The following is a 24559-nucleotide window of genomic DNA, read 5'->3' on the forward strand; positions in this document are numbered from 1 at the left end:
ACAGTGTAATAACATCAGGTTAAATCTTTAAAGTGAACAATGTTTATTGTTGAAGTTTAACATTTTCAACATGTTGCTTTGTCCTCATTGTCAAACACATGCAGACAAAACAAGCACCAATGTAACATTCATAATTGACATAAGTAGCATCACGCCCAGAGTAAATTTGAGGAAATACATACGTCTGTGCTCTGACGGTTGAACTGAACCGGTGTTATACTTTGACCGTTGTGCAGCAAAGTGATGAGTAAAGCATGAGATGTGGTTTACACTGTAACACAGGCAAAGAGCGAAGAAATGCAGAAATGCATATACATGCCGGCCCTCGGGACACGGTTGAAGCTTTCCATCTGGTGTAGTGGTCTAACGGAGTCAGCTGGGACGACTGGTGTGTTCTTATGTTGGTCTCACTGGGCCACATCCAGCGGCCATGTTCCAACAAGAGGTAGAGAGTCCCCTCTGAATATTTAGAAGCAGCTTCCCTTCACTGGTACATTTTATGAGAATCTTTGGGTTTTGGTCACATCTACATCCATAAACCCTTCGCTGACATATCAGCAACAGCATGAGGAGTCCTGTACTCCGAGGGAGCCTTGTTATGAGTACAATCTGTAAACAGTTGTGTGTGTTGAAAGACAGAGCGAGAGGCCACCAGTGCAGTGCAAGAGTCTGTGCGTATCTAGTGAACAAAAGCGTGCAAGAAACTCCAAAAAGAGGCAAGATGGCTGCTGGCTATTAACCTCCGAGAACAGCGACTCCTTTCAGTTTGAAATTTGTGTTATTTACAAGGGGATCATAACAAAAACTATTCTCGTCCTGTGTGCGAGCGTTTCCCATCACAATCCTACAAGTGTCTCCCCACTGAGTCCTCCACCGTCAGAAGTCCCAGTCGTCGACCTCCAGGTGGCTGAGACCCGACTCCAGACCGGCCAGTCCAGACTGAGAGTCCTGTGGCTGGACGTTCCCAAAGCTGGTGATGGGCGTCACGGGCCGCAGCAGCTCAGGCAGCGCCTCTGAGGGCCGGCGTTTGATCTGAGAGACAGAGAGGAAAAAAAAAACATATTGGTTTTAATGCAGACTGGACTTCAGATCATCTGTGATGTACAAAACGCATCACACGCTTCTTTGCTGTCCTGGCTCCTAAATGGCTCCTAGGGAACGAGCTCCCTAATGACATCAGGACAGCAGAAAGTCCCCACATCTTTCGCCGCAAACTAAAAAAACACACCTCTTCCGACTATACCTTGAATACAACAAGTTTGGGTTTCTTTAAGAAAATTGTACTTTCTTGATCCTTGTTTGATGGTTTGTACCCTCATGGTTGAATGCACTTATTGTTAATCGCATAAAAGCGTCAGCTAAATGAAATACAATGACATGTAATGTCAGCAGAGGCAATAGTAACTAAGGCAATGATTTTTTGTCCCAGAGTCAAGAATGACTAAGTTAATAAAAAATTTAAGTTAGGTTTGGTAATCGTGGAAAAAAGAAAATGTAGATAAGGCATAAAAGAATTGCAACCAACACAACTCACCCCCTCCAATCCGTCCCTCCAGTCAAATCTACACACCCAAAAAACAAGCACGCGCACTAACAACTGCTAGAAGTCGACTTTAACGTGACTCACTCGCTAACTTCTGACTGTCATCTCTGCTTCAGAGGTCTATCTCTCCGACTGGAGACTCCGGGCATGCACAGCAAAGCAGAGGTAGGATGCACCCAAGCAGGCAGGCTTGCCAGCCAATCATTTCATTCTGTCCGAATGAATGTCTATTACATTCCTGCGAGTGCCACAGATATCTGCCTTTCATACAAATATTTATTGATGGCTATCGAGACATGACGAGGATTTCAACAAAAAGTGTGTCAGTAACAACTTACCAGCCCTAACCTTAAGATAAATTCAGTAAGAGATAATTGTGATGTTTTACACACCTGTTTGAAGAAGGGGTGACCTATGAGAGTCGCGGCAGACGGCCTGACAGAAAACAACAAGAAAAAAATCTGTTTGTTGAATCTCAAAACATTTAAAAAACATCTTATTAAATAATGAAGTGTGTTGGAAGACAAACGCAGACCTCCTTTCTGAGTCTCGCTGTAGACACAGCTCAACAAAGGCGTGGAAGTTTGTGGAGAATGTTCTGTTGTATGGGTGCCCGGCTGACGAGGAGGAATGGTCTCCATTGGAGCTCCTGACCCCTCCGGCTCCAGGGCACTCGCAGATCCCAGAGTCGGCCCCAGAGCGGGACGGTTTCATGGACAGCTCCTCTGGTGGAATAGTGGTGGTGTCCAGCAAACATGGCACTGTCCCATTTAGCTTCTCCAGCAACATCTGTGAAGGTGAAGAGGAGTTGTTAAATATCTGTATTGGTATTTTACCCTATATAAAAAAAAAAAATTCTAGCTGAGGTCTGCCCCTATTGTCTTTAGTATAAATAACTGATGAGATATTATTTTGACAATCAATCACCTGTGTAGCTGGCATGTCTTTAAAGGGAACATGTCCATTTGCCAGTTCACAGGCTGTGATGCCGACGCTGTAAATGTCCGACCGAGAGTCATAGCCTTCCAGGTTCTGTGGGAAAAAAAAAAAAAGATACAAATGATCCACTACTTTCCATCTCTTTCAGGCTTTACTCCTAATCCATGTGAGAGTTGCAGCATGAAAAAAATATAATCCATAGACCTTTGTTACAGAATAACATTTCCAGGTAGACTATAGTGAGAGACACAATATCATACAATGCTACCGTCTGTGTTGAGGACTACAGTACCTGTTGGAGCACTTCAGGGCTGAGCCAGGGCAGCACCTTGTTGCTGTACTGAGGAAAATCGTGAACCACTCTGGCCCTCTGACCATGACGGATCAGACTGAAGATACTCCGCAGCCCCGACATGCAAACCTGTCCGTCCGCTGAGATCAACACGTGGCTGGCCTTCACACTCCTACACACAGCCACACACAGTCAGTACAGTGAAAATCCAACTGGCCTGTATTTATGAATGTGGCTAGACTGGAATTTGATACATCAATATTGTCAATCAGTTAAATCCTAATGGACGTATAGAACCAGAAACCAGCAAAAAAAACAAGCTGAAATAATGAGTGTGGGCTGTGGTTCAGCAGATAAAGCGTCTCATCCACTATCAATAAGGTCCCAGTGGCTTTGCTAGCAGTGTGTGAATACTGTATGATAAAAAAGGTACTGCATATAGAAAGCTGTATGAATATGCGTGTGAGATTTTTTAATGTAATGCTTTCAGTGGTTGATAAGAATTGAAAAGTCATTTCTAAATACAATCCATTTACATATTGATCCGTCAATTCTTTTTTTCAATTCAGATGTATAAACATACTGAACATGGTCGGGCTAAGCATACAAATAGCTGTAATTCCTAAATAAATAATGGGTTACTTTGTTCCATTTTTTCAAATCCATTCGGGTAGAGCACAGTGGCAAACATTACCAAATAAAGTTTGGTATGTATTTCCTGGGTGTCAGACAACATCAAATTTCTCTAATAGTTACCAAATATGATGTTATGATTTTTCACAACATTTATATCTGACACAAAAGGACACAATTGTCTTATAAACTTGTCAGTGTCTTACCGGTGTACATATCCCATGTGGTGGATGTACTCGAGAGCTTTCAGCATGCCCAGCAGAATGTATGAGATGGTCAGCTCAGTCATTCCATCAGTGAAATGTGAGCAGATCAGATCTCTGGCTGAACCTGAGAAAATAATCAAACACAGATAAGCACGAACAGAGGGAAAGCTGTCCTCCATTACACCCTGCATTAAAATATTGCTGACCAACTTGTATCGTGTATTAAGGGTTTAAGTCCATTTCTCACCATAAGCCATGAAGGGGGTGATGACCCACAGTTCATTTTCAGCTATAAAGACACTCTTGTAGGGAAGAATACTCGGGTGGTGGAACAACTTTGACACATGAAGTTCGCTCTAAGAGACAGAGGGAAAGAAAAGGTTGACATCTGACATTTTTGTCATCTTCTCTTCCTGTCATCGTATTATGTCGGGAAGACAGGAAGAGAAGATGATTCTGAATCTAATTTGGTTCTGAGGGCTGAGCAGGAAAGACAGGATGGTTAATTAGGACATGCAAAATGGTTACAGCACGGTTACATAAGTGTTCACATGGAGGCAGGGAAATTAAAATAAATTACGGTTCATACAGAGGACGGAAACAACTAAAGGGAATATGAATAATGTAGACTGATGGGAGTGGAGGAAGAGGGCAGACTGATGCAGACCTGCAGGTAGGCAACCATGTCATTAGTGCACGACTCCATGTCAATCCGTCGGATAGCTACGTGCTCCCCCGTGGGTCTGTATCGAGCCAGGTTCACAGTCATCAATTCCTCCAAGCCCCGGCCTAAAACACAGACAACAAAGACTTAATGATAATCATAACTTTGTTTTTTCATGGTGCTTTTCAGAACACTCAATGCAACTTATGGTTTTTATGACCACATATGTGTTTAATGGTAATTGCATGCTTACTTGTGCTTTGTGGAACTCTGTTTGCAAGGTCGGGTTCAAAGGTAAAAGGTTTTGACCTCTAATGCTTTGACCTGTGTTAAGTAAGATGGCAGTAAGGTAAATGAACGCTAACCCTGCGTCCGCCCTGTCAATACACCACACAACTTAACAATACATTAGATATAAACATGTGAATAATTAGAGTAAAACTAAAGACTAGAATCCTATTAGAGAGGCACAGACAAGATAACATGGGGTTAAGTTGGGTAAACTCATCTAAACAGATGTGTTTTAATTTTAGATTTGAAATTTCCAATAAGGTCCAGCTGAGGGGTGTGAGGTGTCAGAGAGTTCCAGAGTCATGGTGCAGAGAAGCTGAAGGCTTTGGCACCTAGAGTGCTTAGTGTGCATTTGTCTTCACATACCAATAACGGTGAGGACCTCATATGAGCTGCCGTCAGGGAGGAAGCTGCCCATGGTGTCCCGACGAGGGAGGGAGCTCAGGCTCTCCTGACTGTTCTCATGGGCCTGAAGGCAAGATGAGAAGAAACAGAGCGAATGAAGATGGGCTGTGACACTGACTCCACAAGTTACGGTGTAGGCTTGATAAGCAAAACATCACCAAAGTGTTACCGAGGTGTTAGTTTGTGGTTCCAAAGAGAACAAACAAAAACAGGACTGGTACTCAAACCGCCACCAGCAACACATTATTAAGAATACACTACTTTAGGTGCATTTATTAAAACATCTTCCAATACAATAGCACAGATTAATATAAAAGGGTGTACACACATTGCATATGTCATCATGTCTTTAGTTAAAAAGTATTTTCGACATGTGCATCACAGGTAAGCTCAAGTTATTATTCTTGGCAGTGAGAACTCCTGAATTCCATCCATTTCTTGACATTCATATGATGGAAAGGGAGAGATTTCAGAAGCAAGCTGTGGCGGCAAATGGAAGTGAGTTGTATGAATATTTGGAGTGTTTCTATGGTGACCACACGGAAGACACAGAGTCAAACTAGAATAGTGGATTTCTTTATGGGAAACTGTCGCACGAGCTAGAGATGACGATTTCCAAGATTAAGATCAGCTGACCGTTCCAAATCGTGACTTCTGTCGTATGTAAACCTGAGACATTTCTCTGGGGCTTGACAGCAGAGTCAAACATGCTATGGCAGCCATCAGTTTAGGGAACATCTGTAAATGCTGATCCAATCACATGGGGTACATTGGAGACTGCCAATGTGATCAGATTCTGAGGGAGTTACCATGCGTTCCTAAGGCTGAACACATGGAACTCCCTGTATCTACAGCCTGCAGGGCATCACAGTGTAGTGTGACAGTACACCAGTTCACCATCAAACAAACAGGTCTCCAGCACAGACAGGCAGTGTCAAACATTTAGCACTCACATCACAAAATATTCTTGGCAACCTAACAGACTTTTAGTGAGGCAACTACAGCACACCAAAATCTAAACAGAACAGTTGCCTTGAGCACATCACGTCAACTGCAAACTAAACACTTGGGCAGAAGTGTTATGGCTGAATGAGAGGATTATTTGACCTCTTTAGGGTTCCCAGTACACTCGACCATTTCCCTGTACTGTCCAACACAAGCCTGCGTGAGTGGAATGAGATGACCTTCTGAGCTACGAGCATGGACAGTGCGTGTTATGAGCGGAACACTCATGCATACATAAAATGTGCAAAGCCCCAGGGGGTTGTGGATTCCTCTACATTGAGCTCTGTATGCGCGCGTACACATGCCAGCACATACACAAAGGCCAAACGGGTGATGACGATGCAATGACAGGAGTACCACACTTACTTTCCTGTTAGAGAGTCCCTGAGCTTGCTCTGGGGTAGAAAAACCACATCAATGACATGAACACACACAAAACAAAAAGAGGATCTGCTTCTAAAGCTGCTCTTGAACCGGGACACAGCCTCTGGCCGAGGGAGTTCGCTGCATGCCGGAGAGTTTCACTGATGATCTTTGCTGGTTTTCCTATCACGAGCAGGATTCATCTGAAAAAAGTAGCTTTGAGAGACTAAATGACACAACTATCAATACAGCCAGTTTTCATGATAAGCTCTGGGAACATGATTAAACTGAAACTGCACTGCAACAGCAAAAATGATCTGTAGCTGCAGCAAATTGCTAATTTCTGAATAACAATCTGGCTTCAATATTCTACTTTCACAAATGAATTAGATTAAATCCAAGTTCTGTCCAAATATTATGAAAGGCAATGGAATCATGGAACAGCAAATATATATGAAATTATACACTGGAACAAACATGCAACATTGAGCAGTGATTGGCCAGTGAGGAAATGAAAATGTGGCAAAGCTTGCAAAGAACGAAAGCTTTTTCAACAGAATCCCAAAACCAGAGAAATACGGCATTAAAAAAAGATTAACAAACTACTTCTACACAGCCAGACTTGCCAATAACATGAAAGCTTTTTCCACTCAGCTAATAAGCTAAAAGTGCCCTAATATTTATAGTGGTCTCATTATGCATGAATTCAACAATGAGGCCCATATCAGCACATACTAGCCAAAACCAAACTGCTCAAAACATAGTTGTACCTACATCTAACATGCTAGAAGTAAAATTCAAGTAAATGTGTTTAATAAAACAACAGTCACCACAAGAAGAAAAAGTCTAATTTAGTTACAATTGCAGATAAAAATATAACAGCCAAAAAACTAATTTATATTTAAACACAGGATAAACATACCAGATTAACAAAAGTCACAGAAAGCATTAAATAAAATGGCACAAACGATTATATATGTGACAAGCCCAAATCAGACAGGAACTAAGCAAAGAACTTTGATGCAAAAGCAGGCCAGAGGGGAAACGGATGACGGGGAGGCAGAGGAGTTTTTTGTTTGTGCTCATAAAGGGACAAGTGTGTAAGCAGTGGTTTGGGAAAGCTGAACCCTTTTGCTGTGAGTTGGTATTTGCCTCGAACCTCACCTCCAAATAACTCCAAATCCTGCAGGCTCTCCACACTCAATTTCTCAGATACCCAACGCTGACAGAAACAGAGGTTAAATGACAGACATGGGGAAAAAAAGAGAGGAAATGAAAGCATAAGAGTAAGGAGAGAGGTTAGACAGAAACATGACATATTTAAAGCTGAAGAAGCTGATGAAGATGTTTCATGCTGATGGCCTAGTTTGCCACTCGTAAGGATTTCATGTGTAGGACGTGTGTAGAATTGAAAAGGCAGCATTTTAGAAAGTGCATGGTTAATAAGGAAGCTTGTCTTTGTATAACTTACAATGAAACTAATAACTAGACATATAACTTATTATGATGACAGCAGTGTCTGGCTGCTGGAAATGATAGCTATCATAGATGTTATTATAGCCTTCTCTAAGACCAAACACAATCTTTAATACAAATATCGATCGAAGAAGAGAATTAAATTTAATCCTGAACTGGGAAACATGCCCTGTAAGCGTGGGTCTAAAATAGGCAGAACATGATAAACAACTTACAAGAAAAGACATGGATCCTCTTGTGGGTGTTACATACGATGCTGAAAACACGTCAAGGGAATATCTGTAAAGAAAAAAGAAACAACTGTTAAGAAGATGTCTCTGTCTTCATCTCCATGTCTGTACTAATGATTTGCTGCTATTTCAATGCAAAATTGATCATTTGTTGCTTCGTGTGTCTTGTATTTTGTGCTTCTGTGCTGAATATCTTAAACAGTACATGAAAATGCAATAATAACAGTGTCCTGAAATCGTCTTCTATTTTATTACATTTTTTTTCTAACTTATATTACGCTGCATGATCATAAGCGATTTCATTTTGTATTTTTCAGGACAGCTCTGTCCAGGGAATACAGAATAAATAATGTCTTATGGTACAATTGTGGTAATGCTTATTAATATGTTTTATCACTGTTAAATAAACCAATAAATAAACAATACTCGTTATCAAAACAATGATTCATATTTCTAAAACAGATTTCTTTCAATATCCGTAAGGATTGCACACATCTGTTGAACCGTAATAATATGTGAGCGTTTCAGTGATATCGTGCGAAATGAGGAATTGTGTTGCCATGGATGTTGTGCATATACGTTCTAACTCTTCACCGTGATATTAAACCTTAACTGGAAGGTGATCTCTGTCAGTTGTTATTGTAGATTCGATTGATAATGATAGTTTAGGTTCAAACCATGAACACTCGCGCTTTAATGGTGCTGTCATTAGACAATCGAATATACTGACTTCCAGTGACCGGAGTCGTAGTAGTTCGAAGAGTCCGTGAAAAACATGAATCGCAAAAGACACAAAGTCACAAAAATGAACTAAAATAAATAGAAACAGCTCTTGGGCTCAGTTCTTGCTAATGTTGCGGGGATATTGTGCGCAGGTTAGCATTCCTAAATGACCGTTAGCTACAGCAGCCACCAGGATTTATATCAACAACAAACTGCGTACTTCCGATGTCTTAGTGACTTACCAGTGTGATGTACGGACGAGCAGCTCCTGGCTGGAGTAGTGTGATTTTTCAGGGGAACTTGTTTAGCTGACCATCTTCTCCTGCGGGGTTTTCCTGACAGCTCTCCACTCCGCTCTCTCGGCTCACTACGGTGTCGCGTATTTACGACGCCACGCCCACGGAGAGACTCCGCGCGCACTGGTGACGTAAGGGCACTTCTTCTCATGACAACACAGGCGCTGCAGGCTGGAGCATCTACAGGCGCCTGAAACAGGTGAATCACGGCGTTCGCCCGGGCTGCCTTCGCGCAGACACATGCAGTCAAATGAGAAGTTGCGGGTTACCTCATGGGGATTTGACAAAAACAACTCTAGTTGAGCCACATTAACGAGCGAGCCTCTCCCACTCCCACCTCGGCCCTAATTTGCGGCCTTGAGCTAAAGCTAGCGCTATGTGTACACAAACCGTGGCCAGGGTTGAGGTGTTGTAATTTTCTAAAGCGAAGGAATATCCCGGAGCCGGCAGCTTGGTCCTGATTTTGTATCAACGTTTGTCGTCATATCTGGTAAACTGCTAACTAGCTTCATGCTAACGCTGTAGCGTCAGGTTGGCAGCCTGATAAGACGAACCGTAGTTTGAAATGTGACCAATAATGTTTTCTGTTGCTTTGTAGCAGACATGCATGTCTCAGTGTACACTAGTTCAAATGTCAATTAGCTAATCCAAGCTATGGCACCAGCAGATAGACCGATCCTGTGTTTGTAACGTACGTTTGTTGATGCCTCTTCCCACAGCGTGGCTCGCCGCTGCTAAAGGGATATATTACTTTAAGTATTGCCGCCTTCGTCTACATTACTGCACAGTTAATGCTCTTTTTAGTTTGATGTTTTCGTTATTTATCTGTATCATTGGGGTGGAGGAAATCTCTGTCAATTAAAGTGAAAGTATCTAAAAGATGAAGCTGTGGATTTGAAACCAAAAACGAACAAAGCAAAGTTGATGATCATGACGGTGGCTCAGTTACTTCTTGTTATTATGACACAACTGTATCCCTGAGGAATGACAGGCAAGCCAGTCCTCAGGGATCACTTTTGCTAAGAAACATTTAGTTTGGAACACCTTAATTGAAAGAACAAGGCTGACGGATGAATAACACACGTTGAAATTAGGTGATAACACACACTTAAACTCTAAAGGCTTCTTTCCTATCTTGTTTTCACAGCACAGTTATGAACTGGAACAAAGGTGGTCCGGGTATCAAGCGAGGGTTTGGGTTTGGAGGATTTTCTCTTGCAGGGAAAAAAGAGGAATCCTCCGCCCCACCTGACAAATCTCAAGCATCGTTTGGACCCCCAGGATCAAGTGGGGGATATGGGAAGAACCAGCAGCTCCCGTCGTTCTATAAAATAGGGACCAAAAGAGCAAATTTTGATGAGGAAAATGCGTGAGTAATACATTCCTCCCTTAACATTCCTCCACAGAGAGAATGGTCGATGTATAATGTTATTCGTACAATTGAATGAATTTAAAACTGCATCTTTCTCATTTCCAACTAGCTATTTTGAAGATGATGAAGAGGATTCCAGCAGCAATGTTGATCTACCGTATATACCTGCAGAGAATTCGCCCACACGGCAGCAAATGCAGTCTGGTGGTGGTGGCGGCGGCTCAGACAGTGAGGATGACCCACTGGATGCCTTCATGGCAGAGGTTGAGGTGAGCAGATAATTTCACATAAACAGATAAAAACTAGTAATTTCAAATGCCTAATTTGCTGTTCTCTTGTTTTTTTTCTCTTCTTCAGAATCAAGCAGCAAAAGACATGAGGAAACTAGAGGAAAAGGAAAAAGAGAAAAAGTCAGCCAAGTAAGTCCTCATTTTACTCAGATATATTCATTTATTTGACTTTTTTTAGTCGCCTCTAAGGCCTTTTATGTAGTTGTTTAATTTGACCAGAGGAAAAAATATTGCTTAATTAAAACTAAATAATGGAACACACAGCAGTGTTTTTGCTGGTTTAATAGATATTATCAGGTAAGTAAAGTGTTCTTAGTCATAGTGGGATGTGGGCTGACTTGGGTGTATGAACGAGCCGCAGGGAAGTTTTTTTTCTCCGCTTCTCATTTCAGGGGTATTCGCGATGACATTGAAGAAGAAGATGAACAAGTGAGTGAGCCCTCCAAAGTTTTTAATCCACTACATCGCTGATCAGAGAGGTCTCCGGACCGAATATTCCCCCTCTGATCTCTGTTCTTGTAACACTCCATGCCTTTCCTTCCAGCCGACCATGCAGGTTGCATATTAAAAATTATTATGATGCAGATGTTTTTCTTGTGTAGAGTATTCTTGTCATCTTAGAGAAAGCATGTATGATTTTTGTTATATATTTATGACAGCTATACACATAATTGTCATCTTGTTGCAAAGCTGAACATCTCGCCAGGTATATTGTGCTTCTCTTTGTGTTGTGCGGATGCTGTGGTATGCAGCAATCTGGCTCAGTTTTACATGAGGTGCTCTGCTCTCTGCAGGAAGCCTACTTCCGCTACATGGCAGAGAATCCCACAGCCGGCCTGAGCCTGGAGGAAGAGGATGAAAATATTGATTATGACAGTGACGGGAACCCAATTGCCCCGACCACCAAGAAAATCATCTTGCCCCTTCCTCCTATTGACCACTCTGAGGTACGGTTGGTTTTAAGAATTTTGTCTCAACTATGGATCACCATTTTATGTTTTAATGTTGTGTTAAAGTATTTTGTAGTGATTTATGTGGCCTGTTTTTCCTAGATTGATTATCCACCATTTGAGAAAAACTTCTACATTGAGCACGAGGAGCTCATCCACCTGACAGGAATTCAAGTGTCGGAACTAAGGCAGAAACTGAACTTGCGGGTATGTCCACAATTCACTTAATGCAAATGTTACTGTATAACTTGTATATACACACTGTGGCTATGGTAATTAAGCAGACCTTTTACATGCCAAAAAATAAATAAACCACATGCTAATGAGAAAGAAAAAGTATAATCTCCGCACTTAAATATTTTTCCTGCTCCCTTTCTTTGTCATTCTCAGGTATCTGGTGCTGCCCCTCCAAAACCTTCGACCAGCTTTGCCCACTTCGCCTTTGATGAGCAGCTAATGCACGTCATCCGCAAGTCTGAGTTCACTCAGCCCACTCCAATTCAGTGCCAGGTATAGTACAAGTTTATTTAATCGTTGCATTTTATTTGAATATCAATAAAAAAAAAATAAATAATGATGAAGATGTTTTTTGGTATTGTTCTAGGGTGTGCCTATAGCTGTGTCTGGACGTGACATGATTGGTATAGCAAAAACTGGCAGTGGTAAAACTGCAGCTTTTATTTGGCCAATGCTGGTTCATATCATGGACCAGAAGGAGTTGGAAGCAGGAGAAGGACCCATCGCAGTTATCGTGTGTCCCACCAGAGAGCTTTGTCAGCAGGTAAACAAAGGGAAGAGATCTTAGATTGAGATTTTGAAAGGTTAACTAATAGATTTGTATTGCTCTAGTTCGTACACTGATGTGTGTGACTTTAAATGTTCATCAGATCCACGCAGAATGTAAACGCTTTGGGAAAGCCTACTCATTGCGTTCTGTGGCAGTCTATGGAGGAGGAAGCATGTGGGAGCAAGCCAAGGCGCTGCAGGAGGGGGCAGAGATCGTGGTGTGCACTCCGGTGAGGGAACAAACTACCAACCTGGTTATTGTAAAGAAAACTTGCACTCCACTGCTGCACCAAACAGGAGGTTTAATGCTCATTTGTGTTTGCACAGGGTCGTCTGATTGACCACGTAAAAAAGAAGTCCACGTCCCTGCAGAGAGTGACCTACCTGGTCTTTGACGAGGCTGATCGCATGTTTGACATGGGCTTTGGTGGGTTGAAATGATCTGTTCTGTAACAATGATGCCGTCGGCTTGTTTTATGCACTGCAGCTAATTCCTCCTTTCCCCTTCAGAATATCAGGTTAGGTCTGTCGCGAGCCACGTCCGCCCTGACAGACAGAGTAAGTGCTTTATGCAATCAAACTGTTTCATTGTCGGTAGTTGTCAGGCCTCAAAGCATCTTTAATTACTTTGGACATGATTTCCTCCACAGCTCTTTTGTTCAGTGCTACCTTTCGAAAGAAGATCGAAAGGCTGGCCAGAGACATCTTGACAGATCCTATCCGTGTGGTGCAGGGAGACATCGGAGAGGTACGTGGCATCAAACATCTGCCCCAAGAAAAGCTAAACATAAGCTGCTTTATGCCTGTCATTGAAACATGAATATTGTGTTCCCTTTCTAACCAGGCCAATGAGGATGTGACCCAGGTCGTGGAGATGCTGCACAGTGGGACAGAAAAATGGGCCTGGCTGATCCGGCGGCTCGTAGAGTTTACCTCCTCCGGCTCTGTCCTTATCTTCGTTACCAAGAAGTCAAACTGTGAAGAACTGGCCACTAACCTGACGCAGGAGGGCTACAGCATTGGCCTCCTGCATGGAGATATGGACCAGAGTGAGAGGAACAAGGTCATCAGTGACTTCAAGAAGAAGAACTTGCCCGTTCTGGTGGCCACTGATGTTGCTGGTGAGTAGCCATTTCCTTCCCCTGTTGTTTGAACATCCACATGAAACTATTCATGTCAAGCATTTCTGGCATCTGAGGCTAACTGTCTAACCTTATAACCTTAAAATACCCTCAGTGAAAGTACATACACGTACATTAAACTAGACTGTGGACTATAGTGGATCCGATCTTGATGGTGGATCATGGTCTTGCTGGCTGCTGACCATAGACTATGATTGTAGCAGGACTGCTTGACATATAGTATTGAAGTTATCCTTCAAGATGTTTACCCTCATCAATGCTGCTAAAAACTTTAATCTTGATGATGTTTTCCTGCACCTGACATCTATTGCACTTCTGTCTGTCCTTGGAGATGGATCCCTCACATGTAGCTCTCTGAGGTTTCTACGTATTTTTACCATGTAAAAGGGTTTTTAGTAATTTTTCCTTACTCTTGTTGAGGGTTAAGGACAGAGGATGTAACACCATGTTAAAGCCCTATGAGACGAATTGTGATTTGTGAATATGGGCTATACAAATAAAATTTGATTGATTGATTAAAGGTGACGGGCAGATCTGACACCTGTTTCATCAATATCTGTTCACTTGAAACACAGAATGGTTTGAAAAATCACCAAGCTTTCGCCTAACAGTAATTAAAAGAAAGTCATTAGCTTATGATAAAACCCAGTTTTATGTGTAAACAACGTATATTAAGGCTCAAGCTAATTAAATCACATCCGGCCCGGTCGTTACATTTAACACTAAAGACGGATGTGCATATATTCAATACAACATAAATAAACAGGCCAGAAGAATCACCCAATAGTCCCAGTGTTAACATAGAGTTTGAGAATATCCCCTAAACAAAGAATGGCCTCTTCCCCCGTCTGAGCGCACCACCCTCCAGCTTCAAACATCGAGCGCTTCACTTCCTCCCTCACCCATTTATAACTTTTTGTGGTATAGAATCAAATTTAAAGCAATAGTAAACATATTTTGCCTTCTGCATATATCATCAATTCTCTGAAATTAAACCTTTTTGTAAATTTTCCATATGTGAAAACAACATGATCATTGCAACATTTTCTGTACATTAGAGAATACAGGCGATCATTACAACTGTTGTTATTCCTCCTCAGCTCGTGGTCTGGACATCCCTTCCATTCGCACGGTGGTGAACTACGACGTGGCGCGAGACATCGACACACACACGCACAGGATCGGTCGAACAGGTCGTGCTGGGGAGAAGGGTGTAGCTTACACCCTCCTTACCAACAAGGACACTACATTCGCTGGAGACCTTGTGCGAAATCTGGAGGGAGCAAATCAATCTGTTACTAAAGAGCTGATGGATTTAGCCATGCAGGTGAGATAAATAAGGAGAAGAATAAGCAAAGTTTTTCGTTAACTAGCCTAAACCATTTGTGTTTTTTTCGGTGGAATAATTTTTCTCTCTGTTGTTTCTCAGAATCCATGGTTTAGGAAATCCAGATTCAAGGGGGGTAAAGGAAAGAGGCCGAACATTGGAGGAGGTGGTCTTGGTTACAAAGAGAGACCAGGCTTGGGGGCGGAAAGTTCTGTAAGTCATTGATTACTGGACTGGAAATCTGCTTGCCACTGTCAACGCAATCATTATTCTACGCTGGATCATTTTAAACAAATGATTATTGCTGACTGAACATCCGATCTCTGACCATCTGACGATCAGAAACCTCTATGATGGCTAAGATATTTCCTTAGAAGACTCTAAGGGACGAGTTCTGCTCTGCTGTGTTTGCAGGAGCGTGGCAGCAGCAGCTTCTTGTCTTCCACTAGCAGCTTTGAGGGCTACGGCAAACCAGCTACTGGGGCGATGGGGGACCGCATGTCTGCAATGAAAAACGCCTTCCAGGTACAATTCTGTCTTTTCCACTAAATTTTGTTTCATGGTTTTTTGTTACAATTATCTTTTTCCCCTAACTGATTTCTTATTAAAACTTATTAATAATGGCTGTTTTAATATGTTTATGTTTATTTTAAAATAAGCTTTTAGTTTGTGCTTGTACTAGTAAAGCAGAGGCTTATTATTTCCATATTTGTCACCTGCATCATGTTAAACTGCCTTTGTTGCATTCTGTTTTCTTTTAGGCAGTTGCAAATTTGCACTCACAGCTGTTTATTAAATAATTAAAATGAATTGCTTAAGAAATGACTGACATTTCAAAACCCGGAGATTTATCAGTCCTGTCACCAACCTGAAGATATGTTTTGATTGTATTATGTTACGAGGCAGTAAAATCTTTACATTCTGAACTTTCATCACACCTTGTTTTTCCTCCAGGCGGTTAATATCTCCTTCTCGATGCTTCCTCCTCCTCTAGGCTCAGTATAAAAGCCACTTTGTGGCAGCGTCCAGCGGCCCTCCTAAGCTCACTACCAAGTCTAACAGCTCGTCATGCTGGACCAGTGCTGGCAGTCTGAGCTCTGTGCCAACAGAGTCTCCTAATGGCTCAGAGAGGTCCCACAGTGCCACATTGTCAATGTCAGGCTTCACTAGTGCAGGCACCCTGAGCTCGGTGCCCCCCAGTCTAACCAGTTCACAGCACAGCTTCCCTCAGCCTCAGCCTCCCCCCCCTCCTCCGCCTTCACCTCCCTCACAGAGAGACAGCTCACGGGAGAGACACGTTGAAGACCGTGGGCGCCATGGGGACAGTCACCACCGCCACAGTGACAGGAGCGAACGGCACAGCGTCGAAGATCGCCACAGCGACCGAGATCGGCACGGAGACAGAGAGCGTGACCGCTACGGGGAACGGGAGCGCCACAGCAGCAGCCGCCACGGCGACAGTCGTAACGGAGATGGGAGCAGGAGGGAAAGAGATGATCGGAGGAGCGACAGAGAAGGGGGAGACAGGGGTATTGGGGAGGGGAGGGACAGGGAAGGAGGAGACAGGGGTAGTGGGGAGGGGAGGGACAGGGAAGGGGGAGACCGGGGGAGTGGGGAGGGGAGGGACAGGGAAGATGATAGCTTTGCCGTTCCTGAACCACCAAAACGTAGAAAGAGCAGGTGGGACAACTAAAGAAAAAAGAATCAACACATCAGTAGAATGATTGATGCAACAACTGCTCCATGACAAGTTTGTCTGTGTAGGCAGAGAGCAGAGCATATCAGAGGCTGTTGCAGGCACAAGGCTGGAGGGGTACGTTTACTGACGCCAGTGTCAATTTGGCCTCAACAGTGTCAGACAGATCAACACAAGCAGCTCGGAGACAGCCACTGTACATACCCCATCAGGACTGTTGTTATTATAAGTCAATAGGATCAAGCAATAGAGCTGTAACGAATCCTGTCAGTGAACAATTCCAAATTGGGGCGTGTTGGTTGTTGTCTTGTTTCTACTCACTGAGCCCCTAATATGCTTATGTGCTTGCAAACCTGACAAATTTTCTTTTTCTTTAATGAATCTTTGCCATGTGTGTTTGTGTATTTGCATTTTCTGTTCTACAAAGCTAACTGTTAGAACCGTTTCATTTTTTTTCTATGGTGCACTGTGATTTATGAACGGTCACACAAGTGCATAAAAAAAACTATCAGTAGCTCTTTTTGTGTCTTGTATTCGAGTTTTAGTGAAGTGCCTTTCCCTGGCATTTAGTCCGTCTGCTATCGAAATGTGTTTTCAGGAACGAGGGGATTACAAGTGTTCAAATGGAAAAGGGGAAGTTTTAAATAAAAACACTTCTCTTGCATTTGTTTTTGTGTATTTTCTGTCACAAACAATCCATGTCAGCTTTTCTGTTCAATCATAGAAAACAAATGTTCATGAGTGGGGCTCAGAGATTTCGTTTCTGAACACAAGACCCACCCTCTGTAATTCCTTTTTTACATTCTATTTTACACTCTGCTGTTTTTTATGGCTGATGTGGTTTTACTGGAATTTATGAGGCTGCGCAACAGACATTATGAAAGCTTTAAAATGACAGGGACTTTACACCTAGAGAACAAATAATTACATTTATCTGTTGGGAACAGATAAACTAATAATGGGCTATGAACCAAAAAAAACGTCCTAAACACATACAAAATAGAATGTTAGGAGACATAAGGGGAAGCTTTTGAAATGGTCCTCAGATCCCCTGACCCGAACATCTGTGGGTAGAGCCTAAACATGGTCTCTGTTCACTGCAGCTGACACTTGACCTCTCGCACAGCTTTAAGTGATCTACCAGATAAATGTGTAAAAATTCCTAAATGAAGAATGGAAAGTCTCTTAGACGGCTACAAATAACATTTTCAAGCTGATACCTGCCAAAGGGCGGTTAAGTCGTAGGGTGTAGGTTGTATTTTAAATGTCTTTTTGCTTCAGGGGATGTTTTTTCATTTCTATTGCTCACACCTTTATTTTGTGACAAACAGTGAAGATGCCCTCAGGGGTGGGAAGGTAGAATATAAATTAAAGCATAAATGCAAGCAAAATAGTATTTGAGTTGATAAGTAGTTTTTAGGTTTGTTTTTGACACCGACATGGAGAAACAGGCGACATTCAACAGATTTAGAAGGCGTAGATCACTGATATCAGGCCAATAGTAATCTTCGCAAAAAAAATAAAATAATAAAACATTACTGAAAAAGGAACACAGCGGTAATTTTATACTTAAAAAACGTCAACATTAGAAAAAGAGTGATTTGGACATTTTGAGACCAATATTGTTGGGGTGAAGGATTTCAGGAGGTCAGACCTTTTCCATTATGTAAGAGCATGAACCTATAATTTAACAAAGAGATGTCATAGAAACTGTTTTCATACCTTTATTGAAGTTAACACATATTACTTAGAAGAACACAAAGATCGTTCTCATCACATTCATTATAGTAATTCTAATGAAAATATACTAATGATATTTTGTAATGATGACAAACTCATGAAACAAGAACGAAAAAGTAAAAAACGAATAAGTACACATACAGACTGTAGGGAAGGGAGATGTTAACATCAACATATGATGCAATTTATATGTTATTATTCCAAATCATTCCCGACCATAATTGGAAGATTCTATTAGATTCACTGTTTGTTTTTTCTCCTAATCTCCGTTTAAATTCACTTCAACTTCAACTTTCAACCTTCAACTTTATTTGTCGTCAGTGGGCAATTAGTGTTTACAGCAAGGGATAAAACACATAGGACATAAACACACAAATATAAACACATAAACGTATAAAACCATTCAATTAGCTTTACAACAATCGTATGTTCCCACACACCCTTCCATCCCACCACATCCACATCCACATTGTTGTTGTTGTCTAAACAACAACAACAATAGTAGAAGGTGACATAAACATGTTAAATGAATTAATGACAATAACAGTAATTAACGAAATGTGTGTTTTATTTATTATGCTAATAGGGGCCTATGAGTCTGAAATAAAACTAAACCAAATGTACTCAGCAGAATTGTTTTTGAATTATTATTCATGAAACTATATTACAGATACAACGGGACACATTTCAGTTTTCTTCATCAATAATTCTGTTTCTGGCTGAGACGGAATAAAAGATACAAAAGAAAAACACACACAAACAAGACGAGAGCACATCAAGGAAACGACAAACAGAAGCGAGACAAACAACCCACCGACCCCAGCGGGAAGGAACTGTGATAACAGACAGAGAGTGACGTCCTCGTTCCAGACGCAGCGCTGCTTTGTCCGACAGGCCGTGAACGCCCCGCGAGCAGATGAGAACCAATCGGGTTCGACATCCTGCCGGAGAGAGACGAGCGAAGCAGAGGGTTGAAGAAGCCGAGCAGCGGAGCACAGACTCACCGGCACCGCAGCACCAGCGTCCGCCTCCAAGCCCCTCACCGCGGTGAATGAGAGAGCCCGCATCCACCTCCAGCCCCCGAGCCAACGTGTTTCCCAGCCGGTGTGTCGCACACGAGCAGCGCAGATGGTGAGTGCCCCTGCTCGGCTGTTGTGTGTCCGCAGCCTCCCCTCCCCTCGCTCTCTCCCTCCCTCCCTCCCTTCGCAGCCCCGCTCTCCTCCCGGCTCCTCTTTTCTCTCGGAGCCGAGGTGAGGTGATGATGTGAGGCTTTAGCAAAGCGGCGGCCGCCGCCGTGTTGTGTAAGCCACGGTGTTAATCTTTCATTAATACACGATGTTCAAGGCACGGGAGGAGATTTGGTTTATTTTAGGAGATTGGAACGCCCGCCGCTGTGCTGATCTTAATGCTAGCAACGTGCCACACGTTAAAACGCCTGTTAGGCAGCTAGCTTGGTGGCTAATTAATATTAACCCCAGAGTGTGATTGAAACATACTGAATAAAACATGCAACTCGCGTTACCCCTGCTTTTCCAACCAGTTCCATTACTACCAGGTCACCTATTGTGCTATTCTCCTCCAAATTAGCCCCTGGTGTTAATTGACATGTGGTTTAATTGTTCTATATTGGTAGGAACAAAAGCAGATAAACATGTTTATTTGCCGATTTGAGCTATAGCTGCTGAGTGGTGCGTGTTGTAAACCAAGTGCAACACAATCGAGCAGTCCGTGCGAGGGATTCGCCAACGATCCAACCCTGGAGACAAAGAGCAAACGCAATTAAACGAATAAGCACACGAACAAAAGCAGAATATTCATCCATGCCACTCTTTTAATGGCGGCTGTGTTTACCGAACCCCTTGATCAAACCGTATCCACACATCGAGCTCGCCATCCCACTTTCGAGGTTTAACCTGGTGCTGATGCAATTCGGGGTATCATATTTACAGGAGGCATGAGACACATGGTTATCAATATCCTCGTGTACATGATCCCACCCAGTCAGGACGATCATGTGCGTCTCAGCCACACAGTCATAATAGAACAACATAAACAGTTATAGCAATAGCATTTGTATCAGTAGTGCTATAACCAGAGTCCAATATATTGATGTAATGCTTATACATTTTGAGATGGTATAATACATGTGATATCTACCTAAGATTTGTAAAATGTTTTTCATTATCTGATGGACTGAAAAACAAAATATCAACTCGGCCCAATTCAACATATCTTATCTGCCCGGAGCATGAAGGACCTGGTTATTCCTCTCCTTGTATACATGACCATATAAGGTCAGTCCATAGTGTCTTGATTCCTCAACCTCTGAACCAACAGATAGTGTTTACATGCATGTGCATGTGGTTACGGTACATGTAACCACACTCCATTAAAACCTGAGGTTAAACGATTCGTTAAATAACCACAGCATCTTATGACCTCGCTAACAGCTGCTGTGAGTAATTCCTGAATGGCAGAGCAACAGGATTATCAACATTAGATCCAAACTATACACCGGCTGGGTGAAGACATGTGTTCCACTCTGCCTGTATACAAATGTCTTTGTCTGTGTTTGTTTTGTCACATAGTTTAAAAGCTGCCCTGTGGTCGGTTAAAACCACTTTTTATCCGTCCGGGCTACCACATCAACAGCAGTCTGTCATTATAACCCTGGCATATGGTGACAAGGCTTAAGTAAACACTGTATATGGTGATTTTCATTTCCTACCACTGTCAGGGACTGTATTTTTCAGTAAGAGTTGATGGCCCAGATTGACACCCTGCTCTGCTGGCTGATTTACGTCAGTGATCTGCGGGATTTGCGAGGCTGCCGTGGTAATTTGACTGACTTTGTTTCTTTAAAAAACACAAATTTAATAATGCAGCTTGAGGGGAAAAAAGCCTGTTAAATAAATCTGCAAAATTACGATTAACATCATTTTCGCTTTGTTTGACCATGTGCTCATCTGTCAAACAATGACCATTAACGGCACAACAACCTGATTTGCTGGGCACGTTAGAGGCACCATATGTTGGGGAGAGGGGGTGTTCGCCTGCTGTCAGATGTGAAGAGCAGTTTTAAATGGGTAGCCAGCAGGTCCCGAGCCAATGAGCTGCAGGGAAAAGTGGTCTGATAAATAGTTTGTATTGGAGGCATTCTCATCCAATTCTCTCCCATTCCTTTATTGTGCGACAATTCTAGGCGGCTATAAGTAATTGATTGTCTTTCGGAATGATGGCTTAATATGGTTTTGTGTACATTTTGTGTCTGTTTACCAGTGCGTCACATACATGCATCCAATGAACTATTCCTCTGTTCAATTTAAAAAAAAGGTGCAATTTTCTGTTTGTCTAGTCCTCTGGAGAATATATATATATCACTTAAGCCAATCTTAAGTCTATATTGAGCTCAGACACTGAAGGCGAGACACTTAATGTCCTGTCGCCTTGATTTGATTCATCTATTTGTATGGCTTTGATTTTCAGATCTCAGTTTGTTGTAAAGGTTTAGCTCTTAAACCTGTACAACTTTAAATCAGTTTCAATAAGATGACAAAAGGTAAATGCTGCATTGTGATCATATCTTTTTTTTTAAACTCGCATTGCTGTCTGCCCCTGGCTTTCAGCACTAATCTATTTTTGGAAATCTGGCTAACATGTAGTGTTTCGTTTATTTCAGTGACTACTATGTTTATAAGAGGGCTATTGACCTTATACTGAGTCAGACATTAGTCAGATTATGATGTTTAAATGAGTTTTGGATAGAATACTTCAGTCATATTCCTGTTACATTATATTAACGTTACAAAGCTCAGGTCAACATTACTTCCACCACGTAATATACGGCCAAAGATCCTACGATATATTTAAAACCCAAAGGTCTAATAGTTAAATGCACAAAACTTACGTTCCCTCTTTGGAGTGTTTTCGTTCTTATTTTGCAACAGCTCATACTCCTTGTTATTTTTCCGACTTGCGGACACCAATACCCAGGACACGTGTCGCAGTTGGAAACCAGACGTTAGAATGAGATTAAGACATGTCTACATAAAGGGACTAAGGTCAAAAGAGTCCAAATATCTAATTAGATTGTAGCTTATTCTGAGAATTACCTTATTTGGGTTCAGGTTATCAGAAATAGCGGCCAATCTTCTTAATATTGGAATATTTGTGGTATCTAGTGACATTTAAAACCAAACGCTGCTTACATGTCACATTTCAAGTCTGTTGAGCTCTTAAGGAAATTTGTGTGTTGAACTACAAATAATGATTTGGAAATAACCTAATGTGGAAAATGGGTTAGAAACATTATTCCTTCATTGTCCCAGGCTTTAAAATCTCGATCCACAGTTTAAGGACCCTTCAGTTTCAGCATGTGATGGACATTTTCTGCGATGGCAGAGTAGCTACCTGCAGGACAGGGCTGGTCATGTTAAATTCCAGCCCTGAAGGAGAATTTGGTTTTATGAGGTGTTCCCTCTTCCCTGCTCCGTGATAACATCTGATCAGTTGCAGCACTTGAGGCAGTTTTCTTCACAACCCCTTCAAAGAGGTTGCAGATGACAGCGAGCCAGTCAACACAGGCTCCAGCTACCCAACACATTCTTTCACAGGCCCTCACATGTTTTGTTCTTTGCGATTTTTAAGAAGTAAAATTACAAAGAGACCAGCTGCTACAGCAAACCATCATTAACCACTGGTTTATAAGTTCAGGTTCACAGATAAGTAACTGTACCTTGATTTTTTTTTATTCATGATTCAATCATTAGTATCTGGTTTTATTAACTACAAATAGACAAGAACCAGTTTTCAGACTGGTATTGGACAGATCTTACATAATTTAAGTGATTTGAATTCCAGGAATCACTTGAGGGTTTTCTGGCAAAGAAAGACACACAGGTCAAAACTTGAGTCGTGGGAGCCAAAGTTGCTGACTACTCATTACTAGTAAAAATCTCAGAAATGCTTTTTTTGAGTGTGTGTTTTGGATATTCCCCCACTGGAAACCTTCAGTTTGTCTTTGAACAGAACCACACTGAAATAGAGACCTTCATAAATACAGAATCTTAAGGTGAAACAAAAAGGTAATCAGTGGATTAAGTATTTGCCAAAAAGCAATCGGCTATTTTAGCAATTTTGGGCAATAAATCTCTGACTGCAGCTTTTCAATGTCCACTGAAAAAATCTAGAGTGAGATTTACTTGATAATAGCTATGTTACAATTTCCACACAGAAGTTATGAAAATTTTACTCTGGGAAATCCTCAAGTCAAGTGTACTTACTAGTGTCTGTGTAATATATATCAAGCATTTTTTTCTCATCAGTCGATCCTGAAGTTCCTGTTATCTGGTATACATCAGGCATTCTTTGGAGCTGGAACTGAACAGCCTCTGCAGACAAGACACAAAAAACAAGTTTCATTTTTAGTAATGAGACACACAAACGGTCAATACCCCTTGTCTTAAAACACAACAAAAAACCCCCGTCATTGTCTCGCTTCACACAGGAAGTTGGTCAAAGGGAAGAGAAGCAGTGTCTGACCAAAAGACCTGACACGCTCCCTCCCAGATGTGATTACTCTGCAGACTGGTGACATGAATCTGCACGGAAGGACCAGACAGTTTCATCCTACCACTACCCAGTTCCCTAGTCCGTCTCATGTTGTGCTAATACTAATGATTGGCCTCACAGGGAAGTGGTTTTCCTTTAGGGCTGCGTTATCTCTATTTCTTCTTCTCAGTCATCTTGTCCATATATCTTGCTCAATCTCTTCATGTGCAGAGTTGCTGATGGAAGACTGCTGCCAAGACGCGGCTGCATATCTTCCCTGCAGCAGCAGTTTTAGTTTTTGAAACCGTGCCATGGCTTCTGGGTCCAAAAACTATAATGCAGGCTGAAAATAAATTCCTCAAAACTGGTTTATTTGCTAGAACTTGCCTTGAAAAATGTTGTTTGTTACAATTGGCTTAACAACTGATAGATGGGCTTATTACCAACTGTATTTTGACACCACCTTTTCCCAAAACATTAAATAATGATCATGCTTCTGAGTTTAAGGTATGAGAAAGACTGGGAGCCTTGTTTTGGATTAATGACATAAGACGTTTGTTAACATAGCGCCTGCCTTCCCTTCTAGGGGCCTGTTGCAGTGACTAGCGTACCATGGTGTGTATTCAGTGATGAGCAAGTG

The 24559-nt window shown here is 42.0% G+C and overlaps 2 protein-coding genes across 5 annotated transcripts; one reads left to right on the forward strand and one right to left on the reverse strand.

Moving 5' to 3' along the window:
• Window positions 1-19: 19 nt before the first annotated feature.
• On the reverse strand, window positions 20-9140 carry strada (STE20 related adaptor alpha). 3 transcript variants are annotated; one of them, XM_062407300.1, is made up of 13 exons: window positions 9013-9140; window positions 8033-8096; window positions 7506-7563; window positions 6345-6373; window positions 4935-5037; window positions 4281-4402; window positions 3861-3969; window positions 3614-3737; window positions 2775-2946; window positions 2471-2575; window positions 2079-2332; window positions 1936-1978; window positions 20-1032 (listed from the first exon to the last, which is right to left on the reverse strand). In XM_062407300.1, the coding sequence occupies exons 2-13, from the start codon at window positions 8042-8044 to the stop codon at window positions 877-879; spliced, it is 1287 nt and encodes a 428-aa protein (XP_062263284.1). In that variant the 5' UTR covers window positions 8045-8096; window positions 9013-9140; the 3' UTR covers window positions 20-876. The 3 variants fall into 3 exon arrangements, with proteins under 3 accessions (XP_062263284.1, XP_062263285.1, XP_062263286.1); XM_062407301.1 differs by lacking the exons at window positions 6345-6373; window positions 7506-7563 and having other exon boundaries at window positions 9013-9139; XM_062407302.1 differs by lacking the exons at window positions 6345-6373; window positions 9013-9140 and having other exon boundaries at window positions 8033-8089.
• A 34-nt stretch (window positions 9141-9174) lies between these two features.
• Window positions 9175-17293, forward strand: ddx42 (DEAD (Asp-Glu-Ala-Asp) box helicase 42). Of its 2 annotated transcripts, none has more exons than XM_062407298.1 (18): window positions 9175-9265; window positions 10214-10435; window positions 10548-10707; window positions 10796-10857; window positions 11121-11157; window positions 11523-11675; window positions 11781-11885; window positions 12069-12188; window positions 12283-12459; window positions 12566-12694; window positions 12792-12891; window positions 12975-13022; window positions 13115-13212; window positions 13309-13585; window positions 14707-14933; window positions 15036-15146; window positions 15348-15458; window positions 15928-17293. In XM_062407298.1, the coding sequence occupies exons 2-18, from the start codon at window positions 10221-10223 to the stop codon at window positions 16624-16626; spliced, it is 2829 nt and encodes a 942-aa protein (XP_062263282.1). In that variant the 5' UTR covers window positions 9175-9265; window positions 10214-10220; the 3' UTR covers window positions 16627-17293. The 2 variants fall into 2 exon arrangements, with proteins under 2 accessions (XP_062263282.1, XP_062263283.1); XM_062407299.1 differs by having other exon boundaries at window positions 9226-9265; window positions 10219-10435.
• Window positions 17294-24559: the final 7266 nt, after the last annotated feature.

This window comes from Platichthys flesus, chromosome 16 (assembly GCF_949316205.1).
Source record: "Platichthys flesus chromosome 16, fPlaFle2.1, whole genome shotgun sequence".
NCBI lineage: Eukaryota > Metazoa > Chordata > Actinopteri > Pleuronectiformes > Pleuronectidae > Platichthys > Platichthys flesus.